This window comes from Lonchura striata, chromosome 21 (assembly GCF_050655825.1).
Source record: "Lonchura striata isolate lonStrDom1 chromosome 21, ASM5065582v1, whole genome shotgun sequence".
Classification (NCBI taxonomy): Eukaryota; Metazoa; Chordata; class Aves; order Passeriformes; family Estrildidae; genus Lonchura; species Lonchura striata.
The window spans coordinates 4,026,089-4,046,779 of NC_140723.1; the positions used below are offsets into that span (position 1 = coordinate 4,026,089).

The window sequence follows — 20,691 nt, forward strand, 5'->3', positions numbered from 1 at the left end:
TACACCGGGAGAGGCAGGGCAGGAGCCCCGGTAACACGGTGTGAGCCGCCGGCAAAGCCCTAGTGACAGAGGGTGGGAATATTAGATTTTCCTTGAGTCTATTGCGCACAGTGTGTCAAACGTTCCTTCAGCGGTTCCTTCAGCTTCCTTCAGTTTGCTGCCGTTTCTTAGTCCGTTTCTTGTCTCACTTTGCTGCGGTGACCGGAGGGCTGAACCCTGCGGCTGGTCCCCAGTCCCCTTGCAGCCCAGGTGCTGCTTCACCATTTCTTCTGCCAGACCCGAAGCTTGTGAGCCTCTATCTCGCCAGCCTGCATTTTTATGGGGGCTGTTTTCCTTATGATGGGACCCCCATAGGCCCCCTGCCTGTTCAACCTACGGCCGGCACGGGACTGCTCACATGGGCACCGGAGGCTCTCGTCCAGGTGAGACGTGGTCTGTGCTGCTGGCAGGTGTTGGCAGGGCACCCAGCCTGCTTCCCAAAACCACGGGTTTCTCCCCCAAGCATTGCTGGGAGCCACGGCACAGCAGTGGGTGAGTGCCAGAGCAGGCTGGGTGAGATGTATCCAGTCTCTGTCACATCCCCTATACAGGCCTGTTGCATATATGCAGTGATTTTCCAGCTGGTGAGCAGAAAATGCCTCTACATGGAGCTGCCAACGGCAGATTCAAGAGAGCTGCTGGTTTTATTCGTTATTACTGTTATTGTTTTGATGTGGAAGGTGGTGGCAGGGCCAGCTGTCACCTCCTGCTCGTGGCCTGCCGGTCTGTGGGTCAGATGCATCACGGAGCAGGAGCAGATCAGCTTGGCACATGGCTCCCACCATCTGTGGGGGTAGCAAAGCCACTAATGGGCTGGTGCTGGGAGCATCCCCAAACGGGACGGGGTTTATGGCCTTCCCTGCCTGTTCTGGCTGTGCCTGGAAGTGCTTGTGGCGTGGAAAGCGGGCAGCCTGCTGGGATCACCCACCCTGGCAGTGCTGAGTGGTCCCTGTCAGTGTCAGCATGGTTTGGAGCAGGCAGTGTGCTTATTGGCCCCGTCGCTGCCAGGACCGTGCTGAAATGGCAGAGGAAGTGCCAAGATGCTGCCGTGAATCTGAACAGGATTCAGCTGAGGGAGAAGAACGAGGTTTTCCTAATTTATAGCTGCCAGAGCACCACTGTGTGAGCAGCCTGTCCCAAACCCTGACCCCTTTTTGCTGGCTTGGCCTCTAGCTTTCCTGTTAGATCCAGCTGCATTGGTGTTGTTATCACTGCGGGATCACTGAGTCGCACTGCCACAGGGACCAGCCTGCTCCACTTACTGAGGTGGCACGCGCCAGGCTGGTCTTTTTGCCCAAGATAGCCAAAAAGCCAAAGGCACTGAGAAGGCGTGATGAGCACAAAGAGGATGGGTGGCTAGCGGCAGAACGCAGCAGCCGGGTGACCCTGGTGCTGGAGGCAACCCTGCAGCATCCCTGCCGACGCTGTATTTGATTATTTTAAGAGGAGCACACCCGGCGCGATGTGAGGCAGTGATGATGCAGCTCCTGCCCAGGCTCCCCGTGGCCCCGGACGAGCCTTCCCCCGCCTGAGCTGCGCAGGGGCGGCTGGTGGCAGCCGCTCGTTCGCCCACGCGCTGCCGGTGCCGGGCTGCGGCGCCGACACGGTTAAGGCACCGGCGGGATCGGGAGCCGGCTGCAGCCACCGGCGGAGCCAAACTTGCCGAGTCAGGATGTGAGAGCGGCGGGGACGGCTCTGCAGCATCCCTTAGGTGCTGTCGCATCCCGGGGCGCGGAGGGCTCGGCTTCCCCCTCCGCCGGACGCCTTTTCCCGGGGACGGAGCGGGAATGGGGTAGGAACCGCCATCCGCTGCGTTTGCCGCCGGCTGTAGCAGCTGCTCTGCCGCTTCCCGAGCTCCGCGGAGCCGGCAGCGGGGTTTGACTCGTTGCCTTGTGCCTCCCGACCGCGCATCGCCCTGCGTCCGAGCACCGGAGACAGGTAGGTGCGGTGCTGGGTGCCCGCGGGGCCGCGGCTCGGCTGGACACGGCGGGGAGCCGGCAGTGTCACACAGCGGGGAGCTGGCAGTGTCACACAGCGGGGAACCGGCAGTGTCACACACCAGGGACCCGCGGGCAGCCCGGTGGACCCCGTTACTTTAGCTCGGTGTACGTGACGGCAAAGCCGGAATGAGCCCGGCCGACGCGTGCTTTGGGGCTGTGTCATTGACTCGGGCAGCTGAGCAGCGCTCGGTGCCGGAGCTTCGGCGGTCACGGGCGACCTCACGTGTCGCAGCGGAGTCCCCAGCGCCCGCCTGCCGCGGTGTCGCGGTGATGCGCTGGGGACGGCGCGGGAGCCCACCCGGGCGGTCGGAGGCCCCTGGTGGGCTGGGAGATGCTGCGCCGCAACAGAGGCTCCCGGGCCAAAGGAAGGGGCAGGGCTGCTGCTCTGCGGATCCCTGCGGCGCCGGTGCAGCCGGGGGAGCGGGGGGGCACGGGACCAGCACGGGGCATGAGCACAGAGGTGACGGCAGGAGGTGACAGGAGGTGCCGAGGCGACAGGGGAGGGCAGCGTGAGTCATTGAGCTAAAGTCACCTTCCCCGTGGTGTGGAGGGGGGCATTTCGCTGTGCTGCAAACACAGTGAAAAAAGGGGAGAAATATGGGGACAGGCACCTGGCGTGGGGAGATGCGACATTGCCTGCATCCCTCACCTGACTTGGGTGCCCAGGGCAAGGATCCATCAGCGCTCCCTGTCCCAGGACCTCATCCTTGGAGGATCAGGCTCACCAGAAGCAGCAGTTTCGTCCCTACATTTGCATTAATTCCTTGTCCAGTTTCACCCGCTCCTACTCTGATGGCAGCATGTCTGGCAGGCTGCAGTATGTAGCCCCCCCCCCCCCCGTGTTGGCCCAGCTCCCAGGGGCTTCCCAATCATAAACTATCCATGTTGCAGCATCCACACTCCTGTACCCCACTGTGCTGCCAGGGATAGGAATGAACCTTGGTGGAAGCACAAATCATGAGGGTGTCCTTCACCTGACTCCTGGGTGCATCCTGCAGAAGAAAACACTTTTCTTCCCTCTCAGGCCACTGCTGAAACTCCTGCAGTTGCAGACTCACAGCTGAGTTGTGCCGTGATGGAAGTTGGAGGTGCAGGAGCAGTCTCAGGGAAGCACCAAGCTGCTGACACCAAGGATATTGGACTTTTGGTGGTGCCTTTGGCTCAGAGAGCTCAGAGGGATTAATTGGCCTCAAACGCTGAGACACTTTGGCTCCTCGGGGTGCAGAGCCCTGACCTGTGTGCCCGTGGTCCAGCTGTGCTTGCCAGCAAAGTCCCTCTAGCACTGCCAGAAACTTGCCAGCCACTGCACTTGGTCCCCACAGCATTGCTGAGAGGCAGCAGGGAAGGGGCATCAGGTTCTGCTGAAAATTGCGGAGATCTGCGCTCCTGGCACCACAGCCCCCTGGGATACAGGATCGACCAGTCCTGAGCCACGCAGCAGTCCGGGGTTGTGGCAGTGCAAGCAAGGAGCTGCATGGCTGTGTGGGACACGGGGGCCCAGCTGTCCCCGCTGCGGGTGTCCCCCAGCTTCCCTCAGCTTTGTTTTGCTGCCACTAACGAAGTGTCATTGGGCTCTTGAGCGGGCAGGACAGTGCCCGGCCGGTGGCGGCTGCTGAGCTGCGGTGCTGCGGGCAGCTGCCCACCGCCAGGCGAGGCCGTGCGAGCTGCGGGGCCAGCACTCCCAGCACCCGGGAGAAGCCCGGGGGTCACAAGGGCTTGGGAAGCCCAGCCGGGTCCTGGTTGTAGGGCTCGGCAGGGTCTGCTCCGGGCTCAGGTCAGTGCTGCGGGTTCAGGAGAGAGCAGCTCCCTCCTGACTTCTCCAAAATAAAACCGGCTCTACTGAGGCTCCTTGGGCTCCGGCTCCAGCGCGGCTGTGGTCAAAGGAGACACACTCCTGCAGCGCTCAGGAGGAGGGCGGTGGGGATCTGTGCCGGGGGCTGCAGCCCGGCCGGGAGCTGCGGTGGGCGGCTCCGCGGGGATGGGCTCGGCTGCCGCAGCTGCTGCCATTGGGCTGCGTGGGCTGCAGGGGCTGCGCCGGGATGCAGGCACGCCGGGCCGGGATGCCGGAGGGATGCAGGATGCGGGAGGGATGCAGGATGCTGGAACGCTATGCTGGGATGTAAGAGGGATGCAGGATGTGGATGCAGGATGCAAGACTGCCCTGCTGGGATGCAGGCAGGATGCGATATGCAGGCACACCGTGCCGGGATGCAGGATGCAGGCACGCTGTGCCAGAATGCGGGAGGGATGCAGGATGCAGGCACGCTGTGCCAGGATGCAGGCGGGATGTGTGCCAGGACATGAGCACACTGTGTAAGGCCATGCTCCCACTGAGCCCAGGGCAGCCAGGAGCCCAGAGATCTCTCAGTCCCTATCTGGGAAACAGAGCAGCTTGTGATCTGCAGTATAAAGATGGCATCTCACTGGCCTAAAGAAAGAAGGGATAAATTTAAATCCCAGCCCCAGTTCTGTAGGGAAGTGTCATTGTTTTCTGTGATACTGGAAACTGCTGACAGTGTTGCAGGAGCAGGAGCACAGCTCCCGGGGACTCATGCTGGATGCCCCTGCCATGAGGATGGGGACAAGGAGGTCAGGGGTGCCTGGGGGTGAGCCCTACTTTCCCTCAGAGCTCCCTCACCCCTGTGCACCCAGTCAGTCACATGTGGGCTGCAGGAAAAGCGAGACTGTTTTCCTTCCATCACTTTGTCCCTTTCAGAGGGACCCTCAGGGGCAGCTTCAGGGTTTTCAGAATGCTTTGTTTTTCAGGCCCATGTTTCCTCACGATTTCCTGAGGTCTCAAGACCACCAGAAGTCTGGAGAGAGCAGCTAGGCTGGGAAGTCAGAGGAACAGGGCTGGGGCGAGATGGTTTTGGGATCAGTGGGTCAGGGTGTGAGCCCCAGGGTCTGAGGCAGCCGAGCTACCGTGCCCACACTGCTGTCAATGCCACGTGCCCATCTGGCTCAAAATCTCCTGCAGCAGGAAGTGTCGTCATGCGCGTGCCCCAAAAAACTAATTTCTTCCTCTTTTCCTCTTCCCCTGTGGCAGGGGTGAGGCAGCAAGTGGCTCCGGGGAGCCCAGGCTGGCTCCATGTATCCCGAATCCACCACTGACTCCCCAGCGCGACTCTCGCTGCGGCAGACGGGCTCCCCAGGGATGATTTACAGGTAAGGATGCAGGGCAGTGCTGGGGGGACCCTGTGGGGCTTCAAACCCAAGCCTGTGGCAACCCAGAACCACTACACTCCCTGAAACTGCCCTGATACTCCTAAACTGCCCCAGCACGCTTTGTGCAAAGGCTTCCAGCACAAAACCCCCACACAGCAGCAGCAGCAACAGCGTTTTGGGTCACTGGTGCCTGTTCTGGGCATAGGGGGCACTTTCAGGGTCGTGCCAGTGCCTGCTGCAGTGTGCACTGTGCTGTGACATGGATGGGTGCCGCTGATCCTTCCCACAGCTGCTGACTCTGCCACTCACTCCCGCTCCTCCTTTCTAACGGGGTTTGTGGCATCTTTCTTCTCTCTCCCCTTTGCTGTCGGAAGCGCGAGATACGGGAGCCCCAAGCGCCAGCTCCAGTTCTACAGGTAACCAGGCCCCTTCCCCTCCCCAGAATCCCCCCAGCAAGCAGCCATGGCTCCTGCCCATGCCCAGATAATGCCAGCACAGCACTGCCCTGCCCAGTGTACCAGGGTCCCTCCGTGTGTGGTGGGCATCACATGTGGCATCGCCTCATCACCTGCTCGTGGGTTTGGAATTCAGTGTGGTGACCCTGGGGTGTGGCTGGCTGGGGGGGACTGTTCTCATGGGCTGTCCAAGCAGCAGAGTGTGGCCACATGGCTGTGGGGGACAGCCGCTGTGGGGTGTGGGGCTCAGCTCAGCTTGTGGGGAGCGTCCCATGCCAATCCTGTGCCTGGAGAAGCCCTTAGCTTTTCCCAAGTGCAGCTCTGGGAAACCAGCCAGCTGCTCCGTGGCTCCTGCTATTAGGAGCAGTCTCATTAAGTGGTTCAGGAGGCAACAGTCGTCCCCATCACCCTTTTACTGTCTGAAGTGAGGGCAGCACTTCCCCACACACTCTGCCAGCAGCTGCTCCAGGGCCACAGCAGCCCAGTGGAGTGGGACTGGGTCTGGCCTGGCTGCCATGGGGTGGGGGACTGGGGTATGCCTCTCGACGGAGCTGTGGCCTCCCTACTTCATCCCACACATGACGGGAGGCAGTAAGGTGAGCTGGCAATGAGGAGGTGAGGTGGGATGGCTCAGTGGCACTGACAGTGTCCGTCCCAGTGCTGCCACCAGCACTGCCGAGCCCCAGTTATGGGCAAGTTCTGGCTGCCGAACTGGTCTGAACCACTGGACACATCTGGTGCAAAAGGCTCCCAAGGCCAACAGCAGCTTGTCAGTAGGCTGCCTTCAGGCAGTAACCACCCGCGTTCATCTTCCAGTTCCGTTTCGGGGCTCCCTCCTGGTGGAGGCTGCCTTTCAGTCCTGGCACAGCCCAGCTCTGACTCTGCTGCCGCGGGGACCGTGGAGAGCTGTGTCTGCCTCAGGGCACCGTCTCTGCTCCCTGATGGCCGCAGTGTCCAGCCGTCCCCACCGCCCTGTGTGCTGGTGACGGGGACCCGTCACCACAGGGTGAGGGGCAGGCGGTGCCAGCGTTGGTAAAGCAGCAGCAGCCCATCCCCGGGCTTTTAGTGAGGCTCCATGAATAATTTAACTCCCCTTCGCAAGGAAGAAAATCCCCTAATAGGGCTAATGGAGCGCGGCGAGAAGCCGGACGCTGGGGGCCAGGCGCAGCCGCCAAGTGCCTTGGACGCCAAGCTCCGACACTCCCCTAATGCAAAACAACGCGGCCACCGCGGCTCTTATATCTGCCCTGGGGCAGCCCGGCCGCCCAGAGCTGCGCTGCTGCTGAGCAGCTTCCCCGGCGCGGTGAGTCGGGGCTGGGCACGGTGGGCGATGAGCGGGGACGGGCACCGGCACGGGGCATCCGCTGCGGGCAGCCGGGAAGATTTTCCATGCAGGGTGACTTGGGATTTGATGGTTTAGGGTGGTTTGCTTTTGGACTTTGGGGTCTTCCTGGCTTTAAACAGGTTGGTGGCTGCCAGTTTTCCAGCTTGGTGAGCCAGGCTGGCCAGGTATCTCTCCGGGCAGCTGCCCTGCAAGTCACCCACTTGTTGTGGCCCTGATGCTGCTAACAGTGCTGTTATCCCACAGAGCCTGTGCTCTGTTCCCCATCCCTGCTCCTTCCTCGCAAAGCAGCTTCTCCTGCTTGGGCATGGCATAGCTCATCCTTGGCAGATCCTGCAGCCCTGCTGCCACTCATCCCAGGAGCACTGGGATTTCTGCTATCACCCACCACCTCCACTCTCTCTCCAGTTCTGTTCTGCCAAAAATCAGGGAAGTGTCAAGACAGGGCAGCTGGTGGATTCCCACCCCGTTCCTCAGAGCAGCCCAGATCAAACCCCCAGCTCTGCTTGCTGCAGCCATTTGGCTGCAGCAGAGCAGCGGTGCAGCCAGCTCAGGTTTCTCCTTGCTGCTGTCAGGTGAGGGGATCCTACCAGGGCAAGGAGATCCCACTGGGAACAGGGAGATCCCACCAGGTGCCAATACCCAGCAGGAGCCACTGGCATTGCCCTAATTAATGCCACGAGCCACAGAGAAGGGCTGATGCTGGCAGTGCTGGGTCCAGTCTCCAGCTTTGAGGTGTGGCAGGAAGAGGCTGATGAACAGGATTCAGTTTGACTTTGCCACAACAGAGGGAAAGGTTTTCTTTCCATGTCTCCTGGCTTTCCCAAGGCCTTGCTACAAAGCAGGAGGAGCACAGAGTGGTCTCTGGCAGCACCAGATGTCAGAGGAGACCCCCAGGGTTTTGGTCATACCTGGCCAGCTGCTTCTCCATATCCTCTGGGCTTCCTTCTCCTTTCCTCTGGAGGTCACACCTCAGTGGCAGAGAGTCCTTCACTTTTGGCTCCTGCAGCTGTCAATTTGAGTTTCACAGGGAAAGAAAAAACCACCAGTGGGAGCCTGGCTGGAGTCTGATGCCGGTGTAGATGTGTCACAGTGCATCCCCAGTGGCCACTCTGGCACCAACACCAGTTTTGGCCCCAGTCCCTGCTCCCTGCAGACAATGGAAACAAGAGAAGTTACAGAGAGAGGCACAGAAATCGAGCAGGTGCCACCACCAGTGAGGTCCCAGGCACGGAGACCGGCAGGACTCGGGTGTGTGAGGAGCCCACCCTGCAGCAGGCTATTTTCGGCAGCTGCACCGGCTGGGAGGTCGCTGCCGCGGTGGTGGGGAAGGTGTTGGCTGGTGGCGCACATTGCGGCAGCGTGACGCAGGCACCGTGAGCACCCAGTGCCCACAGACCCTCTGCCGATGTCCACCCTTTCCAGGGAGCCCCACGGGGACCCCTTTCCCGTCCCAATTTTCCTTGCCCATTGGCGCGCAGTGCCAGATTCTCACCAGCAGTACTTGTGCCGCTGCTCGCCATGCCTCAGCCAGCTCCTGGGACCCACTGTGTCCCTCGCAGAGATGCACACCAGTGCAGCCCAGACAGCGCAAGCTGGGAGCCAGCACAGCGGGGCACAGGCCACACTGCTGCATCGTGGCTTGGGGCAGCTGTGGCAGGCACTACTGCAGCCTCCGACACGGACTGTGCCACATACCTGTCCTGCTGCTTCTCCCATTGTGCTTCAGCTCTCACGCCAAGGCTTTGCTCCGCTGAAGAGACTGGCTTTGCTAGGGTCCCCACATGTCCTAGCAAGGGTGGGTGCCACCACTCTGGCATGGCAATGCAGGCAGGACTGTGCCCTGAGTGGCGAGGGAGCCCATGTTGTGCTTTCCCAGCTCTCTCCGTAGCACCACAGAGTGTTTGGCGGCGTGGCTGGCCGGCAGAGCCCACGCTCGGGTGGCAGGATGCTCTCCATGACCTACAGTGAGAGCCTGCGCAGCGTGGCCAGCCGGCCCAGCCCCGAGTGGGGGCTGCCCCCAGCCCCCCGGGCGGCCGACGGGCTGGAGCTGCGGCGGCTGCGGGATGTGCGGGCGGCGGCGCGGGCGAAGACTCTGGAGGAGTTCCTGCGGATGCACGGGCTCTCCCTGGCCGACAGTACCGCCCGCACCACTGGCATGAAGTACAGGTAAGGCAGCGCCGCGAGGGCCGAGGTGAGGGGATGACACGGGGGACGCTGCTTGGTGCTGGTTTGACACCTCGTCAGGAGAACGGCTCTCACCTAAGCTCACCTCGGCTCCCCTGTGCCGCGCCGAGGCTGCGAGGAGCCGATGCCCTTGGCACGGCGTGCGCGGAGAGGCAGCGGTTGATCAGCGCCGTTAGCACTTTCCTACTTGGTGATCTGTGAGCTTCTCACTTGACATTCCTGTTTGCTGTTAGGGCATTTGCAGATGCAGACAGCCTCTGAGCTTTAAAGATTAGGCACCTGGAGCAAACAGCCGCCAAAGAGCTGTTTCTGCCTCAGAGGTGTAAATCTCCATCTGATGTAGGTAGATCTCTGCCTGACTGGAGAGGTACATCTTCACCTGACAGAGGTTCTTCTCCACCTGAGGGGTGTAAATCTTCACCTGACAGAGGTTCTTCTCCACCTGACGGGTGTAAATTTCCATCTGACTGGGGTACATCTCCACCTGCCGAGTGTGCATCTCCCCCTGGCTGATGGGTGTGCATCACAGAGCGGATGCATCATTAATTTTGCATGTGGGTCCTGGTGCAAGGTGTATCAGGATTTCATCCAATGTCCTTGTCAGGAGGACACTCCAGGCAGCTGGAGAGGTGGCCACAGCCCCTTAGAGTGATGGGGCTGCCCTGCCCAATGCACCTCTCCCCTTGCATTGCAGGTGGGGCAATGGGGTGCAGGGCCAATCACCCCCAGTAACCCAGGTCAGGCTTTGGGAGGCACCAGTGCTGAGGACAATGGCTGTTCTCCAGTGACAATATAGGGGTGCCCCTTGTCCCCCACTGCAGCGAAGCCCCCGGGAGCTGGCAGTGGGGGGACAGTGCTGGCTCCTGCCGTGCTGCACTGTGCCGCGCCGCGGGTCAGGTTCCCCTCTGCTCGCAATGACCGCGGTAACATTTACACAGTGGCAAGAGCCCATCTAATATTAATGGGGACATTATTTATTGATGGGAGCAGCTGGCAGAGACACCCCAAAGGTGCTCCTTCTTTGGTCATGTCCTTGCTGCCACCAAAATTTGTGGGGTTTCTCATCCTCTGGGGGCTGACAACTGCTGCCAGGTCCCCCCTGCACTGGAGCCGGCACTGCTGCTGGCAGGATTACCAGCTAAGGAGCTTTACGAGAGAGGGAAGCAGAGGAGATTACAAGATTTTTCATTAGGTTTGGGGCAAATGTGCATAATTTCCTGCAAGCCCCATCGCTGCATTTTGCTCCATCCTGAGGAGCACGGCAGGTGCTGGCAGCCGGCGCAGGACGGTGCTGTAGTGTGCTGACCTGTGCCCTTGATTCGGCAGGAGGTGCTAGGCTGGAATTCGCCTCACTCGACTTCGCTTGCACTGGGAAAAATAGGGGGAATGTGCGGCTGGGGCTGTGGCGCCGAGGGCGACAACTTTAGCAAACATCTGGGCTCTGCCACCCGCGCTGTCGCCCAGCCGTGGGGCCGGCGATGCACACGCCTTGCTGCGAGAGGGTTTCGTTTCGGAGCCGTGCAGGAGAATCTGCCGCTATCACTCCGCATCCCCAGCCGGAGCGGGGCTGGGCCAGCAGCCGTACCCGCGGGGGGGATGCCCCGCCACGGCCACTCCGGAGGGTACCGGCGGCGGCTCTGCCTCTCCTGCCCCCACCTGCCCGTGTGCCGCTCGCTCGCTTCCTGAGCTCATCAAATATTGAGGGCAGGAGGGCTGACGGGAGCGCTCCTCGCCCGCCGCCCCGCAGCCCCCCGCCGTCACGTTGGCGGCGCGGGAGGAGCTCCCCGCCTCGCCCGGGGCGCCGGCTAAATTTAGGCAGCTGGCGCTGCTGCCCGCCGGAGCAGCATGCAGGTCTCCTTTGTGTGCTCCGAGCACAGCATCAAGAGCCGGAGCGCGGAGGACCGGCTGAACCGACAGAATGCCGGCAGCCCCAGCCTCGGCACCCGCGGCAAGTTCCGCGCCGTGGCCATGGTGGCCCGCAGCCTGGGGCAGCTCTCGGTGCAGAACGCCCCCTCCTCCAGCGACTCCAGCGTCAAGCAGCCGGGGATGAAATACCGGTAGGAAACGGGCGCTGCTGGGGCTTTCCCTGTTCCTCACTGCGATCGGGGCGCCGAGGGGGGGACTGGTCTCCGCTCTCCCCTTGTCTCCGTTTCGCGTCCGGTTCTGTCGGTTTCTCGTCGCTAAAAGTGCTGACCGTGCGCCTCCGTGCGCTTCCTCGCTCTTTGCTCCTGTCCCCTCAGGGCAGCTTTGATCCAACCGCGCGTAAAATCTTCAGCATGGGGGAGAGAAGGGACCCTAAAATTCAGAGTAGGATTAGTAGCATCCTCAGTGTCTGCCAAACCGGGCTGGCTGCCGAGCCGGGGGGGTCTGGGAGTCACGGTAGCGTTAATCCGGGCTGCCATGGCATCCTTTCGGTGCAGGAGAGTCAGTGTCCTGCAAAGTGAGAGCAGAACCATAAGCGGTTCTGGCTGCCCATGGTGGTTCTGGAAACGGGGTGGTGTGTGCATGTGGGGACCCCCCAAAGAGCACCCACAGGGCTCATACACCCCATGTCCTGGCTCTGGGGAAGAGCACTGAGGGCTTCTCCCATTGAGGCTGAGTGTGCACCTGGGTGTGGGGCTGGGGCTCTCCCCTGACTAGCATGGACCGCAGGACAGGGTAGGGCCCCCCCCAAATAAACCTGCACGCCATGGTCCAGCTGCCAGCGGCCGCGTGCCTCCGCTGCAGCCCAGATGTGCCAGCATTAGGCAACAAAGTGTGTAAGGCCAGCAGAGCCCTCAGGTGACCCTGGGTGTCATCCACCAGTGTCGTCCAAATCAGCTGAGCCCCCTTACCTGGGCACTGGGGAGGGGGCTGGTCCAGTTCTGTCCAGCTCTCAAACACCAAACCCTTGTGGTGGTAACAGCAGTACTGGGACAATGCACGGTGGCATCCTGAGGGCTCAGTGCTCCTGCCCACAGTCATGTCCTCATCCAGAGGAGGAGCATACCAGCAACACCCTCTCCCAGAAAACGGGTGATCAGCTCAGGAGTCCCCACTGGTGGCTGCTGGAGGGACAGTGGCACAGGGGGATGCTCCAAGCAAGTGGATGGGATAGGAAGGCCATAGCAGTGTAGGGGAATGCTTGGCCTTCCCAAGGTCTGCCAGTATCTCTATTGGGCAGCCTGTCAACACACTTTTGGGTTGGGAAGCCAAGAGTAGCAATGGTCACCTGCCTAGGGGAACCTCAGCAATGCTCTTGGAATGTCCAGGATGGGACAGGTGCTCTCCTCTCCACATGGCAACCCCCATCATGGGGGCTTGAGCCACCACTGGCCCATGGCCATGACCTCTCCCCACCACAAAATGCTCTAAAAACGCCGCGGGACAGGGGGAGCGCTGGTGCCTCCAGATGCTGGGCGATAGGATGGCAGTGCAGAGCGATGCTGCCCTGACTCAGTGCAGCCCACGGTTGCCCGTGGCTGGGCCACAGCCACTCCCTGCCCGGCTGCCGGTGCCCGTGTCGGCGGTGCCGGCGGTGGCGGTGCCTCCGGTTGCTATGCGACACCCGCGCGGGCGAGCTGCCGCGGCTCACCTACACTTTATTTATTTTAACGCTCATTTCTTGAGCCTTTGTCATTTTTAACAAGTAACTGGCTCTCCATCACCACAGCGAAGGCGTCTGCCAGCCTGGCCCCCTTCCTGAAAGCTGTTCTCCAGTTCCTTGTGCCGGTCAGATTTTCTGGGGTGCTCCATTTCTCCGGGGTGTTGCTCCGCTCCTGAGCACCCTCGCCTGGTGCAAGCCCTGCTCTCCCCTGTGTGATGCAGAGAACAGGCACAACTCATGCCATGTTTGGGATGCTTCAGTCCCAACCACCAGCATGTCAGCTCCTCTTTTGCCAGTCTCATTCCCCAGTGCCAGCAGCACGGACACCCCAGCCTCATCACACAGAGCTACTTTAACGAGGTCACTGCTGTCCCAATAGCCCCACCGGGCACAGCATCACTGCGCAGTTGCAGGCAGTGCCACCACCAAGCTGCGGGATGCCCAGCCTGGGATGGCTCGTTAATCAGTTGAGAAGGGACTCTCATTGTGGAACCATCCCAGGTGGGGATGGAGACCAGGGACCACCACCACACCTCCCAGTCCTCGTGCCCAGTGTGTTTGGTGGCATGCAGGATGCATGAGACGGCGTTTTGAGGCTTTTTGGCACCTTTCCTAATGGTCTCTGTCTTCCAGGAACCTCGGGAAGTCTGGGCTGCGTGTGTCCTGCCTGGGTCTGGGTAAGTGCCAGGGTTTGCCACAGCCCCTCGGCATCCCCTCAGTTCCGCAGCAGCTGCCGGCACTCCCCGGCCAGGGCAGCGCTCGCTTGCCCCAGTAATATTTGCGAAGGGAAGGAAAGGGTTTTCCTCAGCCCTGCGGCTGTTTTGAGTCACGGCCCAGAAATTGTCAAATTATTTTCTCTTTTTCTGACACGATAGGATGAGACTGGCCGTGCTGGGAGCACCACAGTGCACGCGGCAGGGCCAGCTGTGGCCACCACGTGCCAGGGCTGTGCTGAGGGAGCCAGGGTGGGTGGCCGGGGGCTTGAAGTGGCAGCGCTCGTTGCTCACCACATTCACCATGCACACACCTCTCTCTCCCCTGCAGGAACATGGGTGACTTTCGGAGGGCAGATCACAGATGAGGTAAGGCTGCACCCCTTCACCCTGTGTCTTCCCAGCCTTTCCTTGGTGAGTGGGGAGGGGATGGGGCCAGCACAGCCGTGGCTGTGCCCTGGGTGCACAGCAGCGCTCTGCGCACGCGCCCGTGCGCCGGCTCTTGGCCACCCCCTTCACCGACCCCGCTCTCTCCTCGCAGATGGCAGAGCAGCTGATGACTTTAGCTTATGACAACGGCATTAATCTCTTCGACACGGCAGAAGTCTACGCTGCTGGCAAGTAGGTACCCTGCTTTGGCAGCACCACAGGGGTCTCACCCTACACCCTGACGCCCACCAAATCACAGTGGCAATGGGAATATCCCAGGTTTGCCAGCTGCAAAGCAGCTTCCAGCATGGGGCTCTGAGCACTTGCTCATGGCAGCTGGTTCTGGCAGTCCCATGTTTCCTGTAGTGGCCTGTATCAGGTACAGCCATGCACCCTCCCAGCACAACTGTACCCAGGGCACACTGGCCCAGGGCATTGTCATGTGCCCATGCATTCACTTAAAATTAGCAAGCTCATGCACTGGGGGCAGCTTGGCTCTGGGCACTGCAGCCAAGGGGTAATCAGTGTCCCCACAGCCACTGCATTTGCCTCTTATTCTCCCGGGGTCTGGAGCCATCCCTGTTGGCTGTCACTACTCCCATGGCTGCAGCTGCCAGGTGACAATGGCTGATGTCCCTTTCCCTTGTAGGGCCGAGGTGGTGCTGGGGAACATCATCAAGAAGAAAGGGTGGAGGTAAGCCAGACGTCATCCCTATTTGGCAAGACCATGCCATAGTCCTGATGGGCTGGGGAAAGTTGGTAGAGCAGCCTTGGGCAGGAGCGTGCCATCCAAGGCAGGGTGCACAAGGCTTTGTGGGTGCCACCACCAGTGATTCTCTCTCCCTGCAGACGGTCCAGCCTGGTCATCACCACCAAAATCTTCTGGGGAGGAAAGTAGGTAACACCCTCCCTCCAGCAGAGCAGCTGGCACGGGTCAGGCTCTCACCCAGGCTCTCACCCACCTTTCTTTTTCCAGGGCTGAGACAGAGAGGGGCCTGTCCCGAAAACACATCATAGAAGGTAGGGGTAGGGGTGAGGGCACTCGCCAGGCGCTGCTGGCCCCGGTGCCAGGCTGTGCCCCACTGTCTGCCTCAGTGCTGGCAGTATGGGGCTCAGCATGCCTGACAGCCCCATCCGTGCTGCAGGTCTGAAGGCATCTCTGGAGAGGCTGCAGCTAGAGTATGTGGATGTGGTGTTCGCCAACCGGCCCGACCCCAACACGCCGATGGAAGGTGGGTGTGCGCCACGGTGCCACGCTCCTCCCCGCCGCCTTTCATCGCCGTCACGGTTGGTTTGCGCCAGGCTTGTGTTTCAAGGGCATTTTCCCTCCCAAGCAGAATCCGCTCCTCTGCCACCACGGTTGGCCCATGCCACAGTCACACTTCTGCCACCTCCTGCCCGGTGCCAGGACCCTCTCGGGCCACAGCGGGGAGGGTTGGTGGTGCAGTGGCAGGTCACTGCCCCTGTCCCAGCAGCAGTGACTCCACTTTCTCTAAATCTCTCTTTTATCACCAGGGGACCCATTTAGTTCCTCCAAGTCCAGGACTTTCATCGTAGAAGGTACTCCCTGCCCGCACTCTGCCCGCCAGCGGTGTTTCCTGGGGCAGAGCCCCCACTCCTCTGTGATCCCCCATCCTTGTTCCCCCCTTCTCAAGCAAACCCTGCCATGAGATGCAGAGGCAGCAGCAGCACAACACAGAAACCCCCCTCGCCCTTCAGACTGTACTGCAGTTTAAAGGACAAAAAGCAGAGAGGCTCCCACCCACCAGGGTTCCTGCCATGGGGCACCCTTGGCACATGCCAGGGTCTGCAGCAGGGTCCCTCCCCACCGGGGCAGCTATGAGCATGCTGGGGTGTGTGCCCCGGTGCCGGCCGGGTGAGCCTCGTGCCCCTTGCCCTCCCCGCTGCTCGCCTTTGGCTGCAGGAGCACGCCTTGGCTTGGCCCAGCCCGCATGGCTCAGGGCTGGCTCCCCCCAAGACCCCTGAGTGGCTCACACAGGGTTCAGGCTTCCCTCCATGGCTGTGTGCAGGCAATGCATCAGTCCCTCCCCCTGCAGCAGTGCCAGTGCTGGTAACCCCACAGGGCATGGGGGCACTGGCAGAAGCCTCAGGCTGCTGTCCATGCAGGGAGAGCCTGGCACCGTGTGAGCACGTCAGGTCGGCTGAGGTCCCTGGCACATCCCGAGTGGCTGCTCCCTCTCTCCCCATCCTGCTCTTCTGAAAGCATCCCCTGGACAGCACCCAGCTCCCACAGCAGCATTGGGTAGTGGGATGCTCGCCAGCCATCAGCGCGGTGCAAGCCCCCTGCTGCCAGTGCAGCCCCTGCTAAACCCCACCTGCCACTCTCTCCTTCCCTCCCGGCAGAGACAGTGCGAGCCATGACCCATGTCATCAACCAGGGGATGGCCATGTACTGGGGGACCTCACGCTGGAGCTCCATGGAGATCATGGTAGGGGCCCAGGGGATGGGGCGGCCGCAGCAGAGCAGCCCCAGTGATGCTGCTGACGTTGATTTAATTGGACAGCAGCTGTTGCGAGCCAAGCGTGTGCAGATGCACTTAAGCCTTAATTATTTTTCGGGGTGGCCGCTCAGGACTTGGCTGGGGGGTTCGGCAGGGGGCTCGGGGGGAGCGGCAGGGCGCTGAGGGTCCTGTCTCTTCTGCAGGAGGCGTACTCGGTGGCCCGGCAGTTCAACCTGATTCCACCCATCTGCGAGCAGGCCGAGTACCACATGTTCCAGCGGGAAAAGGTGGAGGTGCAGCTCCCTGAGCTCTTCCACAAGATAGGTATGACAGTGGGGATTCCTCCCCAGCTCCCCAAGCCCAGTGCTGCTGAGGCCAGGCCCCTGGGGGAGCTGGGAGCAGCGGTGTCATCCCCCTGTTCTGCTCTGTCCCCAGGTGTTGGAGCCATGACCTGGTCCCCACTGGCCTGTGGCATCGTCTCGGGGAAGTACGATGGGGGCATCCCCCCCTACTCCCGTGCGTCACTCAAGGTGAGCTGCACCAGGGTTGGGAAGGCACATGGGGATGGACAGAGCTGAGGGAGCAGGGCCAGGGGTCTTGCAAAGTCCCTAGGGGAACAGGAACTTCAGGAGCCACAACCTAGGGAGTCTGGGGATGCCCTGCCTGTGCAAGGTGCTGGTACACCCTGATCCCACCACAACGCCCCTTCCCACTCTCCAGGGATACCAGTGGCTGAAGGACAAGATCCTGAGTGAAGAGGGCCGGCGGCAGCAGGCAAAGCTGAAGGAGCTGCAGGCCATCGCTGAGCGCCTGGGCTGCACCCTGCCCCAGCTCGCCATCGGTAAGAGGGTGGGGGACAGCTGGGGGTGACACCAGGAATATCTGGGCCATGCTCAAGCTCTGCTCTCCCTCCTATCCCAGCCTGGTGCCTGCGCAATGAGGGTGTCAGCTCTGTCTTACTGGGGGCCTCCAATGCCGACCAGCTGATGGAGAATATTGGAGCAATACAGGTCAGTGCTCCCAGCAGGAGCAACATTTGTCCACAGCACTCATTGCAGTGCTGCACTGTGCGGGAAAAGAGGGTTGCAAACCCGGCTCCATGACAGGTTTTGCTTGTCATGAAGGCGAGAAGCAAAGACGAGGCTTTGCTGGGCAGAGGGGGCAGGGTTGGGCCTGACTCAGGCTCTCACTAACTGGGTCACCCTGCCGGCAAGCTGGGGCTTGTGGCACGAACATGGTGTGGTGGAGGCGGTGAGCATCCTCCTGTGCACACTACGGTCACAATCCCAACTCCCAGCGTTGCCCTCCATCCCCCGCAGGTCCTTCCAAAGCTGTCGTCTTCCATCGTCCACGAGATCGATAGCATCCTGGGCAACAAACCATACAGCAAGAAGGACTACAGATCCTAAGCGCGCCCGAGCGCTCCGCCCGCCGCACAGCCCTCGCCGCCCGTTCGCTTGCTTAACGCTTTGTTGGAGCGAAGTGGAGAGTGTGGCTCGCACCATGAGCGCCGAGAGCCAGCGCTCCCGCCCGCGCTGCCCCGGACGTGGCTCCGCGGCGCAGGGACGGCCGGCGGGAGGCGAGCCCCGGGCTGCCCGGCCGCCCTGCCCGCGGGACCCGATGCATGCGTGGCTCCTGCCTCCGCGTTGGCGGCGGGCGCGGGGCGCACGCGGGTGCTGTACGCCCACGAGGCCGACAACACGAAGCTGTTCCCCAGCCCTCGCCTCTGCCCTCTCCCACGGCACCGGCGCCGTGGGGCTGCGGTTCCCGGCGAGCACCCACTCCTGGGGAAGGGGTGGGTGGGATGGGGACAGGGAGGGAGTTCGCTGTGGAAAGAGCCTGGGATGCTCCGGGCGAGCACAAGGCTCTGCTGCGGGAGGGGATGGGCCAGGGGAGTGTGTGTGGGCAAGTGTGTGAGTGTCGGTGTGCGTGGACACACGCGGAGATGCAGGGACAGGCAGACACGCGTGGATTTGCAGACAGCAGCTGTGGAGGTGAACACAGCCCACAGGCACCTTCAGTTGTACCTGCACAAAGCTACCGAAAGCCTCTACACACGCACCCACGTACACCTGGTACAGGGGTGTCTACAGACACACACACACAGTCACACGTAGATACAGATGTAGCTCTACCTCCACTTCTATCCCTGACATCAGTCTCTGAGAGATCAATACCTATTTACATACACAGATACCTCTATGTAGATGTGTACACACACCTCTGAAAAATACATGTATAATGTATATATGCACAGACACATGTGCTTGTGTATATACAGACATACATGGTTCAGTTGATCCATATATGTAATATATAGATGTGCACATATCCATGTAAATATATTGCTATAGCAGCATCCATGTTTGTATGGATATATGCACACATGAAAATTATTGATATGTACTTAAATGTGTGTATATGCAGATAGATGTGTATATACAGATATATGTGTAGATGTCTCTATATCCATACCCAGCTTTTTAACTATATACTCATGTCTATACATCTATAAACATATGCCATATATACACATGGACACAGACATTTGTAATTTAGATACAGCTATAGCTACATATATATAGCTGTATGTCTAACTATAGCTATATATATGGATACATGTATGATAGAGAGATGATACATAAAGCTATAGAGAGAACAATATAGCTACATGCATCTCTTTTTAGCTGTCTGTGTACTCTGCAGAACAAACATTTTGCCTGTATCTATATATACGTATCCATATCCACATACATTTATATGCAGTTTCCTCTATCTGTGCACACATAAATACAAAAACTGTAAGTGCATGTGCAAACCCTCAGCTTTGTGCAGTGTGTGTGAGCTCTATGCACTTTGTGTGTGTGAACTGTGCACTCTGGGCATGTGTATGAGCTTTGCACTGTGTGTGGAAGCTCTTTGAACTCTGCTCACTGTGAGACCTCTGCACTGAGTTCTGCTCTCTGTGTGTGAGCTCTCTGGAGTGTGTGTGAGATCTATGCACTGAGCTCTGCACACTGTGAGAGGTCTGTGCACATTGTGAGATCTGTGCACTGAGCTCTGCACACTCCGAGAGCTCTGTGCACATTGTGAGATCTGTGCACTGAGCTCTGCCCACTCCGAGAGCTCTGTGCACTGTGAAAACTCCACACTGTGTGTGTGAGCTCCATGCACAATGTGTGTGTATTTATCTGCTGTCTGGCCATGGCTGCACCTACAGCCCCACTATAAATGTGCATGTGTACACAGGGCAGGGGTGTCTCTTCTGACCCACTCATGACATCAAAGCTCCCCTCTGTCTATGGTTCAGAGTCAGTGTGCACACCTCCCACATCCACACCCCTACATCTTTAGGTACATGGATTTACCTGCAGCTAAACCTCTACAGCTTTACCTATACGTGTACCTCTGTCTACAGAACTACATGGATGTTTGTGTGCAGACAGAAACATACATTCATATATATGTGTGAAATAACAAATACATATGTGTCTCTGTGTATATACACACACATGTACTATCTGTCTAGGATAGATATACACCTTTACCTGCATCTGCATTTATGTATAAATATATGAAAATTACAAGTACATGTCTGTCTGTGTACACATACACAAAGATCAATACACCTATATAGCCATACAGAGATACAGAGATGTGTAGATACACCTACACATGCATGTGTATGCATGAGCATATATTCAGATTAAAAACATACATCTATGTGTATTCTTACATGCATGTGTATATACATATATGTATGTGTATATATGTATATCTACATATATGTATTTACCTCTGTAAATATAGATATATACATCCATACCGTGTATAGATCTATCCTATTTACATATATGTTATCTACCCATACCTGTGTCTACACACACACACACACTCACAAGTATATATGTACACAAACATCTATTAAAACCACAAATACATTATATAGACCTGTATAATATACAGGTGTGGATACACAGGTACACACCCACATAGCAGTACCTAAATAAATCAGTATTTATAGCTGTGTATGCTCACCTAAAGATATATATGCACACATATAGATCTAAAACAGTTCTGTGTACATCTACACATGTGAACATAGATCTACACATGCTGTATATGAAGAGGTACACGTGTGGGGGTGATGTAGACATGTGCACCATGCAGAGGTTACAGTATCTGTGTAGATACACACAATATTATCATGTCTGTCTGTGGCCATGTGTGCATGTCCCTGTGTCTCCATGTGCACATGTGTGTGTAGATGTCTGTGTCTGTGGACATGTGTGTGTCTGTGGACATGTGCAGAA

At 59.1% G+C, this 20,691-nt stretch overlaps 2 protein-coding genes across 14 annotated transcripts in view; one reads left to right on the forward strand and one right to left on the reverse strand.

Annotated features, from left to right (window-relative positions):
- KCNAB2 (potassium voltage-gated channel subfamily A regulatory beta subunit 2) overlaps positions 1-18,094 on the forward strand; it is a 19,279-nt gene extending 1,185 nt beyond the window's left edge. For 2 of the 13 annotated variants that reach the window (XM_085558851.1, XM_021534261.3), the window contains exons 2-16: positions 5,086-5,204; positions 5,579-5,620; positions 13,408-13,451; positions 13,819-13,856; positions 14,029-14,108; positions 14,566-14,610; positions 14,766-14,810; positions 14,893-14,936; positions 15,062-15,148; positions 16,281-16,366; positions 16,582-16,702; positions 16,814-16,908; positions 17,099-17,219; positions 17,300-17,388; positions 17,698-18,094. In XM_085558851.1, coding sequence (XP_085414977.1) covers positions 5,128-5,204; positions 5,579-5,620; positions 13,408-13,451; positions 13,819-13,856; positions 14,029-14,108; positions 14,566-14,610; positions 14,766-14,810; positions 14,893-14,936; positions 15,062-15,148; positions 16,281-16,366; positions 16,582-16,702; positions 16,814-16,908; positions 17,099-17,219; positions 17,300-17,388; positions 17,698-17,787 — 1,104 coding nt within the window. In that variant the 5' untranslated portion in view covers positions 5,086-5,127 and the 3' untranslated portion in view covers positions 17,788-18,094. Of the gene's footprint in view, positions 1-1,836; positions 1,978-5,085; positions 5,205-5,578; positions 5,621-8,880; positions 9,171-10,981; positions 11,246-13,407; positions 13,452-13,818; positions 13,857-14,028; positions 14,109-14,565; positions 14,611-14,765; positions 14,811-14,892; positions 14,937-15,061; positions 15,149-15,431; positions 15,477-16,280; positions 16,367-16,581; positions 16,703-16,813; positions 16,909-17,098; positions 17,220-17,299; positions 17,389-17,697 lie in introns of those variants that run through there. The other 11 variants (XM_085558847.1, XM_085558848.1, XM_021534263.4 and 8 more) reach the window with 11 other exon arrangements.
- The window catches only part of CHD5 (chromodomain helicase DNA binding protein 5), a 32,623-nt gene continuing 23,530 nt past the window's right edge, over positions 11,599-20,691 (reverse strand). Inside the window, exon 41 of the mRNA XM_021534258.4 lies at positions 11,599-11,621. Within this exon, the coding sequence (XP_021389933.2) occupies positions 11,614-11,621 (8 nt within the window). The 3' untranslated portion in view covers positions 11,599-11,613. The remainder of the gene's footprint in view (positions 11,622-20,691) is intronic.